The sequence below is a fragment of the Equus przewalskii genome, chromosome 3 (genome assembly GCF_037783145.1).
Source record: "Equus przewalskii isolate Varuska chromosome 3, EquPr2, whole genome shotgun sequence".
In the NCBI taxonomy this organism is placed as follows: Eukaryota; Metazoa; Chordata; class Mammalia; order Perissodactyla; family Equidae; genus Equus; species Equus przewalskii.
The window spans coordinates 87,571,331-87,588,666 of record NC_091833.1 but is presented as its reverse complement, the minus strand read 5'-3'; the positions used below and the strand labels follow the sequence as shown (position 1 = coordinate 87,588,666).

At 34.5% G+C, this 17,336-nt stretch overlaps 1 protein-coding gene across 3 annotated transcripts in view; it reads left to right on the top strand.

Annotated features, from left to right (window-relative positions):
- The window catches only part of UBE2K (ubiquitin conjugating enzyme E2 K), a 68,867-nt gene that overhangs the window by 47,984 nt on the left and 3,547 nt on the right, over positions 1–17,336 (top strand). For all 3 annotated transcript variants that reach the window (XM_008532871.2, XM_070615120.1, XM_070615121.1), the window contains 3 exons: positions 5,836–5,918; positions 14,222–14,321; positions 16,901–17,029. In XM_008532871.2, the coding sequence (XP_008531093.1) occupies positions 5,836–5,918; positions 14,222–14,321; positions 16,901–17,029 (312 nt within the window). The remainder of the gene's footprint in view (positions 1–5,835; positions 5,919–14,221; positions 14,322–16,900; positions 17,030–17,336) is intronic.

Below are 17,336 nucleotides of genomic sequence, written 5' to 3'. Positions count from 1 at the left end.
TGTGATTTTAGGCAACCTATCCAACTGCTGTGTGCCTCAGTTTTCTCATCTGTAAAATCCTCTCAGGGTTGTAAAGATTAAAGGAGTTAATCCATGTAAAGAACCATATTTCAATACTTCTATGAAACATTTTTTCACATTTTTAACATCTCTGAAATCGGGATACATCTTTGAATGGATGGTGTATTATAATTTAATTGGCAGACTTTTTTTCTTTCTCAAAGGTCCGTAAAATAATGGTGTATTGAATAATTGATGGTACCTGAGTTTTAATGAAATATGATACTTAGAATACTGCTTGCGCAGAGTAAGTATTCTGTAAATATTAGCTAGCACTAACCAATGACTACCACCTTAAGAGGCCCTTCTTGAAGTAGTCTGTTGGCTTCCCTCTGCAACATCATTTTAAAATACAGTAGCATTGACAATTAAACTTTCTCTGTAAATTGAAGTTCTCATACAGTGCTGGTGGGAATGTAAAATGTTGGAGCTGCTTATGTCCACACAACAACTTGTACACAAATGTTCATACCAGCGCTATTCATAATAGCGAAAAAGTGGAAACAACCTAAATGTCCCTCCTCTGAATGGATAAATAAAATGTGGTATACCCATACCATGAAATATTATTTGGTTATAAAAACAAATGAAGTATTCATCTGTGTTATAAGATAGATGAACTTTGAAAACATCATGCTGAATAAAAGAAGCCAAATACAAAAGGCCACACTTTGTATGATTTCACTGATATGAAACATTTGAAGGAGCAAATCCATAGAGACAGAAAATAGATTGGTGGTTGCTTAGGACTGGGGGAGTGTGGGGGAATAGGTAGTGACTGCTGATGGTTATGTGGTTTCTTTTTGAGTTGATGAAATGGTTAGAAATTAGATTGTGGTGATGGTTGTACAACTCTATGAATATACTAAAAACTATGACGTTCTGTACTTTAAATGGGTAAATTATGGCCTCAATAAAAGTGCTTAATTATTTCTGTCTAACGACTGTGTTTAGCTCTTCAGTGATTGTATAGTCCTGGCTCTGTTTTATGCACTTGATATATTATTTAATCCTTGAAATCACTGTCTTATCACCACTACCACCACCTCTTATTTTTAGTACAATGAGAAAAATAGACTTGAAATATAAGAACCGAGGTCTGTCTGATGTTTTTGCTACTAGTTTGCATTGCTCTTCAGGCCACTACTATCCTAATTCCAGCCATTCTATATTGAGGTAGCTTCAGGCTTTAGAAAGATGTTCCTTCAGTCAACCCAAATTTGTCTCCCTCTGGCTTAGTCGTAGTTGGAATTTAGAGTTCTTTTAAATATGGCACTAATCCCATTTATGGCATTAAGCTTTTGCAGTAAATGTTAATGAACATATGATAAATATGTTCTAGATATGTACTATATTGATTTGAAGTTTTACTGATTGGTTAATATAATGGAAAGATTGGGGAATATTTGTGCGAATTTCTTGCTGTATTATGTTCACATTTAATATATAGGTTTAATTTTACTCCTTATGAGGTAAAAGTATTGAAGTTAGCTGTTATATCCTCTTCTCATTACTGTGCAGCTAAAATTGCACAAGATTGCAAACTTAGATGGATTTATATTAACATGGCCACACTGTACTTTCTGTTCATTATCCTGCAATAAATTATTGACCTAAAGAGCAGAAGGTTAACTTCTAGATAGAGAAGATATATCTTTGAATCAGCTGAATATAGTGTAGAAGGAATTTGATTCAATGCATACAACCAATGTTATTTCTAGAGTAAATTATAATATATATTCTGTTAATGAAAAAAAACCATTAAGTTAGGAAAACTCTAGGGGCCGGCCTGGTGGCGCAGCGGTTAAGTTCATACAGGGTTCACCGGTTTGGATCCTGGGTGCAGACCTACGCAGCACTTGTCAGGCCATGCTGTGGTAGGTGTCCCACATAAAATAGAGGAAGATGGGCACAGATGTTAGCTCAGGACCAGTCTTCCTCAGCAAAAAGAGGAGAATAGGCAGCAGATGTTAGCTCATGGCTAATCTTCCTTAAAAAAAAAGAAAAAAATTAGTAAAACTCTAGCTCAGTGATTTGTCCAATTAAGTATTCAAGGTTAGGTTGTGAATTTTTCTCTTTTTCCTCGGCATAATAAACATACTTTTATACGTGAAATTGAGTACAGTCACGTGCCACATAATGACATTTCAGTCAGTGATGGGCCACATATATGATGGTAGTCTCACAAGATTAGTACTGTGTAGCCTAAGTATGTAATAGGCTGTACCAGCTAGGTTTGTACAAGTACATCCTGTGATGTTCACACGATGACAAAATCGCCTAACGACACGTTTCTCAGAATATATCCCCATCATTAAATGATGCATGACTATATAAATAGCAATAGTAATAACCTGTAATGAGTCTGTCCCTCTGCGCATGCATATTTAAAATAAAATAGCATTTTCTTTTGTACAGTAAATTAGTTAAAGCTCGTTTAGCTATTGTAACATTGAGTTCCAAGCTTGAAACTGGAAATTCCCAATGGAAATATGAGCTCACATTTACTATGAAATAGTTGCTGAAATGTTTGTTGAACTAAAGAGTGAATGAACATAGGATGCATCCTGTAGGAGGAGATAAAATTACTGATGATGGTGTGCCCATATAGGTAACTAAAAATAGTCCCCTTCCTTCATTTCGGTCTGGTAACATTGTTAAGATTTTTGATTCTATTCTTTGAGTGCTCCTCAAAGCTAATGGATGTTCTGATGTTACCTAGATGGTGCTAGTGTGAGTTTCATTTGTGAAAAAGAGACTTGAATTGTTGTTAGTAAGTGTTTTAGTACTATAAACCATCCCACATCTGTTTTGTAATCGGAGTCAAATATGATTCAAATAGGTCATAATAAATGTCATTGTATTTTTACTTAGACTTATACTTCATCCCTTCCAAGTTCTTTTGATTCTTCATTTTTGTCGATATATAGGAGAAGGATGATAGCACTATGGGAGAAAGTGACAAACACAATGGACATGAATTGGGTATAGAATAATAGGACCAAATTCTGGGATACATGTGAGTAGTACTGGTGATATTAAAGCTTGAGGAAGACAAAGAAAAAAGTGAAAAATGTAAGAAAGGAGGTAGTTGGTGAAGAATAACAAAGAAGAGAGAAATAGGAGATAGAGTGGTAGACCATACAAAGAACTACTTATAAAATAGTTATTTATATCTATAGTGGTGGATAATGGAGTGTTCTCTTGAAAACTAATTTCTTTATTAGATCATCTGCAAATTCAAAAATATTTATTCCTAACTGTAGATTTAGTACAAAGTATGAAAGAGTTTAATAATTTCCTTGGTCCTGCATATGTGCATATTTGTTTTCATGTCGAGTCTGTGGAGAATCATGTATTGAAGACTCTTTAAAAAGCAAGTTACAGTTCGCACAGCCTTAGATCACCTGCCTAAACCATAAAACTTCTGACATCTTCAGTAGTAATTTAAAATTCTGATTTCCAATCTTGTTGAAAATATTGAACCAACTTTTGTTTTAAAGTCACAAAATGCTGTAATGTCCTCAGATTATGGAAATTATGGTGTATGGTTATTTTGTATCTTTATGCTTTGAACTCAGTGGTAAAAATTAAGATGTGAATATTGTCTTCTGTCTCTTATAAAGAAATGTTTGTTGTACATAAGCTCTATATGCCTGTCTTATTTGACCTGCACTATATTTGAGAGGGATACTGTTTAGCCCTATAATAACAGGTTTGTCATAATGTTAATTGCATATTCATTCAATGTAAGTCTCTCTAGATACTTGGGGTGCTCTGGTAAGCAGGATAGATACTGTGCCTTTCAAATAAGAAAGAGATTAAAGAAGTGTGATCAATACTATGACATAGGAAAGTACAGGGTGCTGTGGGAACTAATCAGGAAGAAGCAATATGGAAGCTGTAACTTGGAAGATAAGTTACGAGTTAGCTAGGAGAAGAGAGCATCAAGACATGTTATTGAAAGAAAGAAACACATCTGAAGGCCCTCAGGCAAAAAAAATTTCTTTTGAGTATGACTTACTGAGCAAGTGCAGGGAATGTAGGGTAGAAGTGAGGTTTGAGAGGTAGGCTAGGGCCAGTTTAAGAATGTGGGCTTACATAAAGGGAATGAGAAGTCATTAAAGAGCCTTAAGTAGAGTAGTGACATGAATGAGATTTGTTTTAAAGGGTTCTCTTTCATTTTAGTGTGGAGAATGGATTGTTGGAGGGAGCAAAACTGAAGGCAGTAATGTCAGTAGACTGTTCAGTAACCCAGGTGGAGAATGATAGTCTCCTTTAACAAGATGATGGTTCTGTAAATGGAGAGAAGTAGGTATCATTGAAAGCAGAAAGATTATTTTAAGAATAAAAAAGGATCCAGGAAAGTACATTATTAGCGTTTTGAAGTCATTGGGGACTTAAAGTGCTTTTTCAGATGGCATATAAGTTAGTGAGTAGTTGAGGAGGAAGTAGAGACAGGTAGTATAGACAAGTCACAAGGAGAAAAGTGGAAGCTATCAGTTTAGCTTCTTCCCATAAATAGTTTAGATTTGAAGCATATATTGATAAATTATTTTTTGTAAAGCACTTAGAACATTTCTTGGCTTAGAGTAATAATCTATTGATTGTTAAAAGAATTTTGACTTAATACTATCATATGTGTCAGATATAGTGATAATAATAATAATAATGGTCTTCCAAAAGCTCATAAGTAAGAGTTGACGAATTAGATTTTATTTCATGGTGATCTGATACAGTTGGCATTATCACTTTGTTGGTTTCTTATTCTTCCATGCTAAGACAAATGGTGAGGTGGGTAGAGATTCAGAATCTGAAATCAGATTGTATGAGTTTACATTTTGTTCTGTTGCTAACTAGTTATTTGATTTTGGATAAATCTCTTAAACTCTAAGCCTCAGTGTCTCCTTAGTGCCAGGCATATAATAATAAGCCTTCATGTGGAATACTACTCAGCCATAAAAAAGAACAAAATCATCCCATTTGCAACAACATGGATGGACCTTGAAGGAATTATGTTAAGTGAAATAAGCCAGATAGAGAAGGACAATCTCTGTATGACTCCACTCATATGAGGAATTTAAAAATGCAAAGAGAACAGATTAGTGGCTACCAGGGGAAAGGTGGGGTGGGGGTGGGCACAAAGGGTGAAGGGGTGCACCTACAACACGACTGACAGACAATAGTGTACAACTGAAATTTCACAAGATTGTAACCTATCATTAACTCAATTAAATAATAATAATAAGCCTTCATGTATTTGTTAAATTATTTTTAAAAACTTTGAGAAAAGAATTGTTACAGAAAAATTAGGATCAGTCTTATAGCCACGTCCTACTTGTGCTTCCATGTACTGATTTTGCTTACTTTTTCTTTCAAACCTATTCTACACCTTACTTCACACTAAAAAAGTTGCCATTTACTGTCAGTATTTTGACTTATGTACTACTTTATCTACCTAAATGAATTTAAGTCCATGTTTGTATTTCTCATAGCATCTAACATTATGCTGGGTAAATTATACACACCTAGTAATTGTTGGGTTTCTTTAAAGGCAAAGCATTTATTAAAAGATTTAAAAAGAATGCATGTCAGTGACAACATTTGGCTTACTGAATTCTTCTACACTCCTCTCTTCATCTAGGCAAAATGATGTGATGTGTAAATACAGACATTCTTTTTAGATCCGAGGGTTTCATTTTACTTGTAGTTCTACTTAAACTATATGTGTTTTATTTATTTTACATAAAAACTCAAGTGTGCTTTATATTCTAGGTCCGGTTTATCACTAAAATATGGCATCCTAATATTAGTTCCGTCACAGGGGCTATTTGTTTGGATATCCTGAAAGATCAATGGTAAGAGATTTTGAATTCACTTTCTCCCCTTTCTCATATGAATTCCAAGACTATATTTAGAGTGTTAAATGTCTGATTGCCTCAAAACATAAGCATGTATTATACTTCCTCTTCTTTGGATAATAATTTTAAAACTTTATGAAAGTGTGTTATAATTGAGATCACAATCTATTTTTAAATAGTGACTTATTAGGTAATGTCAGATGCTAGCTTTACATCTTGAAAAGTCTTGGATTTCATTTGTTATTTTCATAAATTTGATTCTTTGCTGTCTCAGGAAGATATTTGTGAAAGAATAAAAAACGTTTAAGTATTGAAGTAATCAGCTCTGACTTGGATGGAATCTAGGCAACAAGAATGTTATGCAAGTTGTGTTAATTGCACACAGTAAGGTTCTCAGATTCCAAGAACGAATACCTTTTTACGTAATACCTTCATTTGCACAGCCCTTTATAGTGCTTTCACATGTTCTGTCTGATTTGATCTTAGCAGCATATTGTTTTAAGAGTTCTTACTCTAGAGCTGAGGGGTTTGAATCCTGGCTCTGCCATTTACTAAGCTCTGTGATCTTGAGCAAATTACCTAGTCTTTGTGCCTTAGTTTACTCATCTAAAAAAATGAGGTTAATACCTGCTTCATAGGGCTATTGAGAGGATTAAATGAGTTGCTTTATGTAATACTCTTAGAGTAGAGCCTGGAATATTCTAACAGTATGGATGGAAAAACAAAGACAAGAGGTATAAAAAGATATTGGAATGGAGGAAAATAGTAGTAAGTTATGTGTTTGATTTGTTAAGAAAGGGAGAGAATTGAACCTGAACAAGGTAAAACAAGAGTGACAGCATACGGTGTATGAGTGATTTGGTTTATTTAGTAGTAACTGGATAAACAGATGAGAGTTGCTGGTTTGGTTTTGTTTTCTTTTTTCCATTCTAATAGCATATCTGAGTAAAGACTCTCCCTGAGTAGATCATCTCGTGGAACATGGTTTCTTGATCTGTATTCCATACTGTTAAAAACATTGAACAGTGTAGAACAGACCTAACTTTATCTTCTGTCATTCTTTTGATTTCTGACTTTTCACAATTTATTGAATTTCTAGGCCTCAGTGTTTTTATCTATAAAATCATCTCCAAGGCCCCTTACAGCTCTGTCATTCAGTGATAGTAATGAATAGTTGCAGTATTAGAGACATCGTACTTTTTTTGCTTGGTTTCCAGAACATCACTTCTCCTCCCCTTCCTATGCCCACTCCCACACTCCTTAACCATGTAGTTCCTGCTGCATCTCCTGGAGCTTTGCACATGAGAATGCCTCAGGGCTATCTTTTTCTTTTAAGATTTTATTTTTCCTCCTTCTCCCCAAAGCCCCCAGTACATAGTTGTGTATTTCCAGTTGTGGAGCCTTCTGGTTGTGGCATATGGGATGCCACCTCAGTGTGGCCTGATGAGTGGTACTACGTTCGCACCCAGGATCCGAACCAGTCAAACCCTGGGCGCGCGGTAGCGGAGCTCACCAACTTAACCACTCGGCCACGGCGCCGGCCCCAGGGCTAAGTCTTTACCTCTGCTCCTTTCCATCTATATTCACTTCCTTGGTAAGCTCATCTGATTTTATAACTTCACTGTTTATATACTAGCAACTCACACATTTTATCTTTACTGAACTCCAGACTCATGTCCTGCTGCCTGCTTAACATCTACATGTAGATGTAATGGACATGAATATGTAATGGACATCTCAAACTTAAATGTGTTGAAAACTGAACTAATATTCCCCTAATCCAAAACCTGCTTCATCCCATCTAAGTTATTGGCAACTATATTCTTGCAGTTGTTCAGGCCAAAACCTCATCATGATCCTTGGTTCATCTTTCTCTGGTATCCTCTGCCCTGTCTACAAATCCTGTTGGTGAAACCTCCAAAACCTCAGCAGCTTCACTACTACCACCTTGGTCCAAGTCACATTACCTCTTGCTTCGATGACTACAGTAATCTTGCCCCGCTGCTTCTGACTTTGCCCTCCTCAGAGTATCATTTTTCAGCCAAAATGATACTCTGCCTCCCCCGACTCCCCTTTAAAAACAAATACAGGTCCAGACTAAAATCTTCCACTGACTTCCCTTTTTGCTCTGAGTTAAACCAGCAGCACTACTGCTTCTGATTATCTCCCTATAGGTACTTGAAAGATTATGGTGTGTATATAGGGACAGAACTTGAATTTTTGTACCAAAATGCCTTTTATCAGCTATTCTCATTTCCTAAGGCAGGTGAAATAACTGAATTTAGTCTTGTTTCATATCTATATAATCAAAATATTAAAAGACACATCAGATAAAATAGTTGAGATTGGATATACATGGATTTGTTCCCTCCCACCCCCAGCTTTATTGAGAATTAATTGACATTCAGTGGATATCCATGTTTAAGAGTGAATATTTAGGCTTTAGAACTGGAATTTGATAAAACTACAAGATAGTAATCTTAGGAAAAATAAATTGAATAAACATTGAATAATTTGGGACAGGTATGCTAGAAAACAGTTTGTTAATCTTGGTCTTTTATTAATACATGTGGATGATGATTTACCTTTAATATTTAACAACTTATGTTAGTATGGTTTATTTCTTAACTCCATTAACTCACTCTATGTGGAAACTATTTTCTAATGTTTTCCGCTGACACCCATTGTGACTAAAGGTGTCTGTTTACCTGGGGAAGAAAATGACAACACGAACAAATTGCACTCAGTGATACTGCCTTTCCAAAAGACTCGAACAGGCGGAGAGAATATCTAGATGGCTTATAAGCTATGCTTAGCATCATTAGTTATCAGAGAAATGCACATTAAAATCACATTTAGATACTACTACACACTTGTAATGGTTCTCATGCATTGCTGGTAGGAATGTGGTTCAGCCACTCAACCAGCAGTATCTACCAGAGCTGTACACACCTTTGATATGGCCCAACAGTTCCACTCCTAGGTTTAGAAGCCAAGAGAAATCCAAGAGAAATGAGTGCACATGTCCGCCAAAAGACTTGTACAAGAATATTCATAGCAGATTTATTTAAACTGGAAATAACCTAAATGTCAACAACAGAATGGATATATAATTGTATAATTGTACAATGGAGCACAGCATAGCAGTGGGAAAAAAAAGGAAAAAGCATATTGACCCAAACAACATGGATGATTCTCCCAGACATGTTGAGTGACAAAAGCCAGACACAAACGAGTACATAATGTATGATTCTGTTTTTATGAAATTCAAGGTAAATCAAAGCTAATTTATGGTAATAGAAATTAGGACACTGGTAGGTGAGGGTTGTGAGTGGGAGGGGCAAGAATGAGGCTTTTTGAATGGTGGTAATACTCTATTTTTTGATCTAGATGGTGGTTATGTGAGTGTATACATATCTAAAAACTCATCCAGCTGTATGGCATTTTACTCTGCTTATTTTACCTTAATAAATTATAACAGAAAAGCTGCCGTTATCTTTAAGTAGCATTGATTGTGTTTGAATAGATAATTTGTTGGTGGTCTTCTGGAAGACCCTTAACAGCAAAGTGAGTCCACGATACACAGACCTACTGAGTCCATATGGATAAGCATTTAATCAGGCGCACTAGCTGTGCTCATGGATTTGAGGTCTGAGCAAAATTAATTTACTGAAGACAGATTTGTAAGACTATCTCACTTATTCATATCATCCACTGATTAATTAAAATTAGCTAACACATTTTGAAATTTCATACTCCTGTTTGCCTGTTACGGTTTGTTTTTAATTTTTTAATTTTACACACTAAATCCTAAAAATCTCAATGCAATATAAATGCAATCAATACTTTGTGAAAAGAACAATGGAATAAAAGATTTTATTTTCAGTTGTATACTTTTTTACATTACTAAATTTAGATTTAGAAATTAATGTAGAACAGTCCAAAAATGTACATTTCTTTAAACCATCAAAGATGTTATAATTTCTGTAGTATTTAGGGCCAGAAGAGTAGGTTTTGTTTTGGTATTAATTTAATTACAACTAATTATTAAAATAATGTCATTGTTTACCGTTAATTGTATGTTCAGCTTCTTAAAACTTTGCATTTAGGTTTCTTTTTAGCCAACTAATTCTTAATGGTTTATAAACACCTCCTCAGCATTTTGTTAAGAAAATTTTCAAGCATACAGAAAACTTAATAACTTTTTCTCATTGAGATTGTTATGAATTGAATCTAAAGTTCCAGATTTTTCTATGAGTTTTGAGGGCAAACTATTCCTTTTAACATGTTTAACTTTAGGTCCTTAGTTTCTCATTTTTGAAGTGGTTAACTCTAGAGGTCTGTAGTAGTTTGTGTCTTCCCAGTAAAGACCCTGCAAATGAAAGAAATAGACATTTTTTATGCAATTATAAAATAGATGTGACATAAAGTTTGCCATCTTAAGTGTTTTTTTAAGTGACATATAACATTGTAATCTTAACTGTTTTAAAGTGTGCAGTGAGTAATATTGTGGTGCAACCAATCTCCAGAACTTTTTTTTTTAATAAGACTTTATTTTTTTAAAAAAACGGTTTTAGATCCACAGCAAAATTGTGAGGAAGGTACAGAGATTTCCCATATACTCCCTCCCCCTACAGATATAGCGTACTCCATTATCAACATCTTCCACCAGAGTAGTATATTTGTTACAGTTGATGAACCCTACATTGGCATATCTCAATCACCTGAAGTCCATAGTTTATATCTAGTTCACTCTTGGTGTTATATATTTTATGGGTTTGAACAAATGTGTAATGGTATATATATATATCATTATGGTATACAGAATATTTTCACTGTCCTAAAAATTCTCTTCCTCTTCATCCCTCTATCCTACCCCCCAGAACTCTTTTCATCTTGCAAAACTCAAACGCTGTACCCATTAAACAATAACTTCCCATGCCCCCCTCTTTCTAGATCATGATAATAACCACCATTCTACTTTCTGTCTCTATGAATTTGACTATTCCAGGTACCACATGAATCATAGTATTTGTCTTTTTCTTCCTGACTTCACTTAACATAACGTCCTCAGAATTCATCTATGTTGTAGCATGTGCCAGATTTTTCTTCCTTTTTAAGCCTGAATAATGTTCCATTGTATTTATTTATTTATTTATTTTAAAGATTTTATTTTTCCTTTTTCTCTCCAAAGCCCCCCAGTACATAGTTGTATATTTCTAGTTGTGGGTCCTTCTAGTTTTGGCATGTGGGATGCGGCCTCACCATGACTTGATGAGCGGTGCCATGTCCGAGCCCAGGATTCGAACCAGTGAAACACTGGGCCGCCACAGCAGAGCGCACTAACTTGCAAAGTTAACCATTCGGCCACAGGGCCAGCCCCTCCATTGTATTTAAATACCACATTTTGTTCATTCATCGTTTGATGGAAACTTGATTTGCTTTCACCTTATGGCTGTTGTGAATAATGTTTGTTAAGAGCATGATGTACAAAATACCTGTTTGAGTCCCTCCTTTCAATTATTTTGGGTGTATATCCAGAAGTGGAATTGCTAGATCATTTGGTAGTTCTGTGTTTAATTTTCTTGAGGAATTACCATTGCTGTTTTCTGTAGAGGTTGCTCTGTTTTTCATTCCCACCAACAATGCACAAGAACTCCAGTTTCTCCACATCCGCACCAACAACTGGTATTTTCTATTTTTTTGATAATAGTCATCCTAAAGGGTGTTGGTGGTATCTCATTGTTTGATTTACAGTTCCCTAATGATTAGTGATGTTAAGCATCTTTTCGTGTGCTTATCAGCTATTTGTATATCTTCTTTGGAGAAATGTTTGTTCACGTCCTTTCTTGTTTTTTAATCGGATTTGTTTTTTGTGGTTGAGTTGTAGGAGTTCTTTATATATTCTAGATAGTAACCCCTTACCAGATAAATGATTCGAAATATTTTCTCCCATTCTGTAGGTTGCCTTTCACTCTGTTGATTGTATCCTTTGCACAGGAGGGGTTTTTTTTTCTCTCTCCCTCTATGTAGGAGTTTTAAATTTTGAGGTAGTCATAGACCAGTTTCTCTGTTTTTTCTTTTGTCGCCTGTGCGTTTGATGTCTTATCTGAGAAATCATTGCCAACTCTAATGTCATGAAGCGTTTGCCCTAAGAGTTTTGTAGTTTTAGCTCTTACATTTAGGTCTTTGATCCATTTTGAGTTAATTTTTATATATGGTGTAAGGCAGGGGTCCAACTTCTTTCTTTTGAGAGCTCATCAAGTTTTAAAGAAAAAGTTTATTGCCTTGTTGAGATATAAATATATATATAGCTACCTATGTGATGTTATTAAGATTTTGCTAAGATTTACAGGATTTAGATGGCTTTTACTTTACATGCTTTCATGTTTTTATTGAAGGTTAAAATAATTATTGTGAGTTTAATAATCATTTTAGTATGAAATACTTCTTTGAAGATTTTTCTTCAATATTTAGATAAATTTTCTTGATGGAAATAATTGTATTAATTAAAAATTACGTAATTTAAGGTTTTGTTTACAGTGATGTCATGGATTTTTAAATTAGCATGCTTAAACAAGTCCATTGGGATATTAGAGTAGCCAGCTTAACTTCATATATTCTATTTCTGTGGTATTTTATCTTTTTCCTTTTGTTGAGTTGTCAGCTTCATGCTGATACGTCTAGGCAGCTTTTGATGTACGTGTGCCTTTAAACATTCTCTTTAAAATTACCCAACATAAAGTGAAATAACAGTAGTGTACTTATAATTAAGAAAGATTAGTCACCTTGTTATGGTGATAATGAAAGCACCGGAATGAACATTTAAGGTCTAAATTTGGATTTTTATGCTTTGACTCCAGTCTTAAAAAAAAGAATATTGTCCGTTCTAAAGGTATTACAACCGTTGGTTGAAAATAACTTGTGTAAGCTCAGGAAATTTAGAACCTTAGTCTAAAAAATAATATGTTTTCCTAGACCTATTTCAGAATTAGAAATTTTCATTACATAAAACTATATAGCAGTTAATAGCTTTTAAAATTCTTTTCTCTTTTTAATGCTAGTTTAGCGTTTCAACTAACTTTTAAATCTCATGACCAATTTTTTCCTATTCTTGTAGCTTCTCTAAGAGGATAAATTGATCAAGAAAGACTTTTATTCTGATAGCATTTTAGATAAATAACCATTTGTAGTGTAAATTTTCTCAAATATGTAAAATACCTCCAGATGTGATACTGATTTTGTTGTAATGGTTTATAGCAGCCTCTCTCAATTAGCTTAAGTTGCAATGCACTAAAGTGGTATTTCTCAAACATTAGCTTGCATTAGAATCGCTTGGAGGACTGGTTAACCCACCCCAGAGTTTCTGATTCAGTACGTCTGGGATGAGGCTGAGAATTTTCATTTCGTACAAGTTCCCAGGTGATGTTGGTGGGGAAACCACACTTTGTGAGACGCTCTGCCTTAAGACATCCATTGCTGGTAATAAATTAACTTTTCTCCTAAGCATCTAGGTATCTATTTATAGACCATGCTTGGGAAAATTGAGAGAGTAGTCACTCAGTAATTTTCACTGTTCTGTGGTTAAAATGAGGAACCAGGTTGAAAAGGACTGGATTGAATCAAATTTGTATGGTAAAAATGGGCATATTGTTTAACATTCTTGAACATTTTAAATATTTCACTATTATGCTTATTATATTTATAAATATTGTATATTAATTGGTCAGTTTTTTAACAGAAATGCTAAGAATCTTTGCTGGTTAGGTAGATACCAATTCCCAGATAAATATTTGCTTTATAAATACATTTAGAAGCATCAAGTGATATATTTTAAGCAAAAAGCTTGATGTTAAGGAATGATTTCAGGCTTTCTTGAAAATAAAGGATATTTGCTTGATGGTATCTTATTTGTTTTTACAATGTCATTGAAAGAAAGTTCTACGTATTAGTTTATCACTTTATTTTAACTTTATGTCTAGAGAAATGGATAGAAAGTAAGTCAGTGAATAAAGCTGACCACGAGGATATTGGCAACAATGAAAAGAAAAACAAGACCAGTTCAGGACAGTTTGTATTGTCTTAAGAAATAGAAAGACACTTTCATTGTAAAATAAAGAAGAAAAAAAATATGATAGGCAGATATATAGTTATAAATTTCTATAACTTAATTACATGATTAGGGTAAAATCTAGCTAATTTTTAGCTCCAGTAGATTTTGTTTTATTCAGAAAACATCCACTTTGCTTTTGTTGTGCAGAACATTCTTAACTGGGATATTTTCCTATTTTGAATTTTAGGGCAGCGGCAATGACTCTCCGCACGGTATTATTGTCATTGCAAGCACTGTTGGCAGCTGCAGAGCCAGACGATCCACAAGATGCGGTAGTAGCAAATCAGGTAAGACAGCTGCTTTTGAAAGTCTTTCTGATGCTTACCTATGAGTCTCTACTTTAGTGGTTTGCAATGTTAACAAGAGTGTACTTCTGTCGAAACTAAATTTGGAAATGGCTTGCTTTCTTGCAGTAAGATTTTTTGTGAGAGGTAGTAGTGAAAATTTACTGAGTTTTAACATACTCGTTTAATTGGATATATGGTAGATGCTTTTTTTGTAATGTATTAGGAAAAATTTCAAACACACAGTGTTGAAAGAATTACACAGTGAACACCCATATAGATTGTATAATTGACATTTTATTAGACGTGCTTTATCATGTGTGTATCCCATCTGTCTATCCCTTCATTCAGTGATGATCCCTCTTGATGATAATTTAACCAGCTTCTGCTGAAGTGGCATGGTAAAGGTTACCAAGGACCTTATAATTGCCAGATGGAATAAATATTTTTTACTTCTGATCTTTGATCTTGAAGGCAGAAGTCAGCAAATTATGCCCAGACTGACTGTTTTTGTAAATAATGTTTTATTGGAACACAGCCACACCCTTTTGTTTACCTTCCAGCTACAGATGGCAAAGTTGGATAGTTGCAACAGAGATGAAATAGTCTGAAAGCCTGAAATAATTATTATCTGGTCCTTTAAGAAAGTTTCCCAACCCCTACTTTAAGCCATTAGGATTTATTGAGCATTCTTTTTTTTTTTTTCACCTAGAAATTTTTTCTTCCCTTGACTTCTGAGATGCTACTTTCTTCTCTTCCTATCTTCATAGTTGGAGTTGTTTCTTCTTACTTCCTACAGTTATTTCTCTTTCTCCTCCCTTTTAAATGTAGTTCCTTGGTTCTGACATCATTTCTTTTATTTTCTATTATATACTCTCACGTGGATGATCATATCCACACTGCTGTTACCACCTCTGTGTTGATAAAGTGTTCAGGCTTGACCTCTCTCCTGAACCCAAGAGCCGTTTTAGAACTGAATAGCTCTGTATGAATGTCCCATGGATACCTCAGCACAATATTTGCCAAACTGAATGCAGAATCTTAAATCCTACAAAACTGTCTATCCTTCTGTGATGCTATCATCAATTTAGTTAAATATCTAAGTTACGGTCTTGGAGTTCTTCTCTCTCTCTCCTTTTCTCTTGTTAATTGCATTCCCAGTATCTTTCTCTCATCATACTTCTCTGATTGCCTTAGATCACATTTTTAAAAATTTCTCATTTCACCTGCTCTGATAGAGCTCCCTTCTTCAGCTCTTCCTTCCCTCACCTTGTATGTTGATACCGGTTAGCTTTATAAAGTGAAAACCTTATTTTACTGTACTACTAAAAACCTATTAGTAGCTCTGCTATCACCTACTTGGTAAGTCCAAATTCTGAAGTTTGCAGAGTTCCTTCATGATTTGAACTGTATGCAAACCCAGCTTCATCTCGAGATCTTAGCGTTCCTCAAACTCATGCTTTTTCAAGAGGGTGTTCATGTCTGCAGGTCCTTTCACTCAATATACCATGTTTCCTGCACCCAAGGAAACTTCCTCTTAGCAAACTTCTTCCTTTCCCTTGAAAAGCTGTTCATGCCTTGTTTTATGTATATTTTTTTTAATATGTCCTATTCATCTCAGAGTGCTTAAAATTATGGTTTTCCATGTTTTATATATATATGTGCTGTTCATTCATTTTTTGCTAGTCAGAAGCACAGCTTGAGTCCCAGCTTTGATTTCCTGTTGAGTTCTGAACCTCAGAGGTTGAGATTGGACTCACAGGTTTTTCTAGCTCCTAAAAACAGTTCAATAATTTGACTTATTTCTTGTTAAAATTAATGGTGGAAACTAGATTTGTTGTTTTAATATATAATGAAAATTCGTCAGTCTTAAAATATTCAGTATGTGTAAAATACTTTAGGAAGTACTACAGTGAATTGAACAGTTATTTTAAGTGTATACTTTGCTTTATATTAAGTAATACTGCCCCGAGAATATTTGAGAATAAAATTACCTCTTTCCAATGCATATGGGAATTCTTACCTTTTAAAAGTATCGTATGGTGTGTTCATAATCATCTTAACACATATGCTGTAAGTTTGCATATAGAGTGTTCTTCAATCACTGTACATTAATACAGCTCTAGCAAAACGATGAAGTCTAGTTGTATTCTAGCCTAGCTGTGGTTAGTACGAAAGTTGGTCACATTTATTAGTTAATGTCCACATAATTTTAGAAGCTAGTAATTCTGTTTAGTTGTATGATGTTTGCCATTGCACAGTGTTTAGAAACATCTCTAATACCTCACTTCACTTAGTATTCGTTTTCTGCCAGATTTGTTGAAATTGGAGATTAAAGTTGATAAACATTATTTGTCTTTGTTTTTCTTTTGTCAACGCAACTTGTGAATCACAGCTTCACAGGTTAAACAGTCCTTACTTCAGTGACACAGTTTGTTTGCAATGGAAAGTGAATTAATCACATTTTAAATGTAAATTAGTTTTATTTACAAAAACCAGATTCTTAGGCAATTAAGAGCTTAGCCACTGTATTGACTGTTATAACTCTATTGTCACGTCAATCAATTTTTTTCCCCATATAGTACAAACAAAATCCAGAAATGTTCAAACAGACAGCTCGACTTTGGGCACATGTGTATGCTGGAGCACCGGTTTCTAGTCCAGAATACACCAAGAAAATAGAAAACCTATGTGCTATGGGCTTTGATAGGGTAAGTATGTAAAGGCATGTTGATTTTGATATGTTTATTGATTTTAAATTATTCCTGCAAATCCTTGGCTGAGCAAAGTAGTTCAAAAATACTCTAAATCTAATTTTGATGAACTTTGTTATTAAAATTAGTGATTTTTCTTTTCCTTTTGCTTTTCCAGTCATTGGTTTTAGAAGCTTTTTATGCACAAATGCAAGGCAACTTAAAAAAACAAGGTGTGATTTCTCAGTATAATGACAGTGAGTGATTCAGTATTTTAGAAATATTTCCTTGAGGGACCGGCCCCATGGCTGAGTGGTTAAGTTCT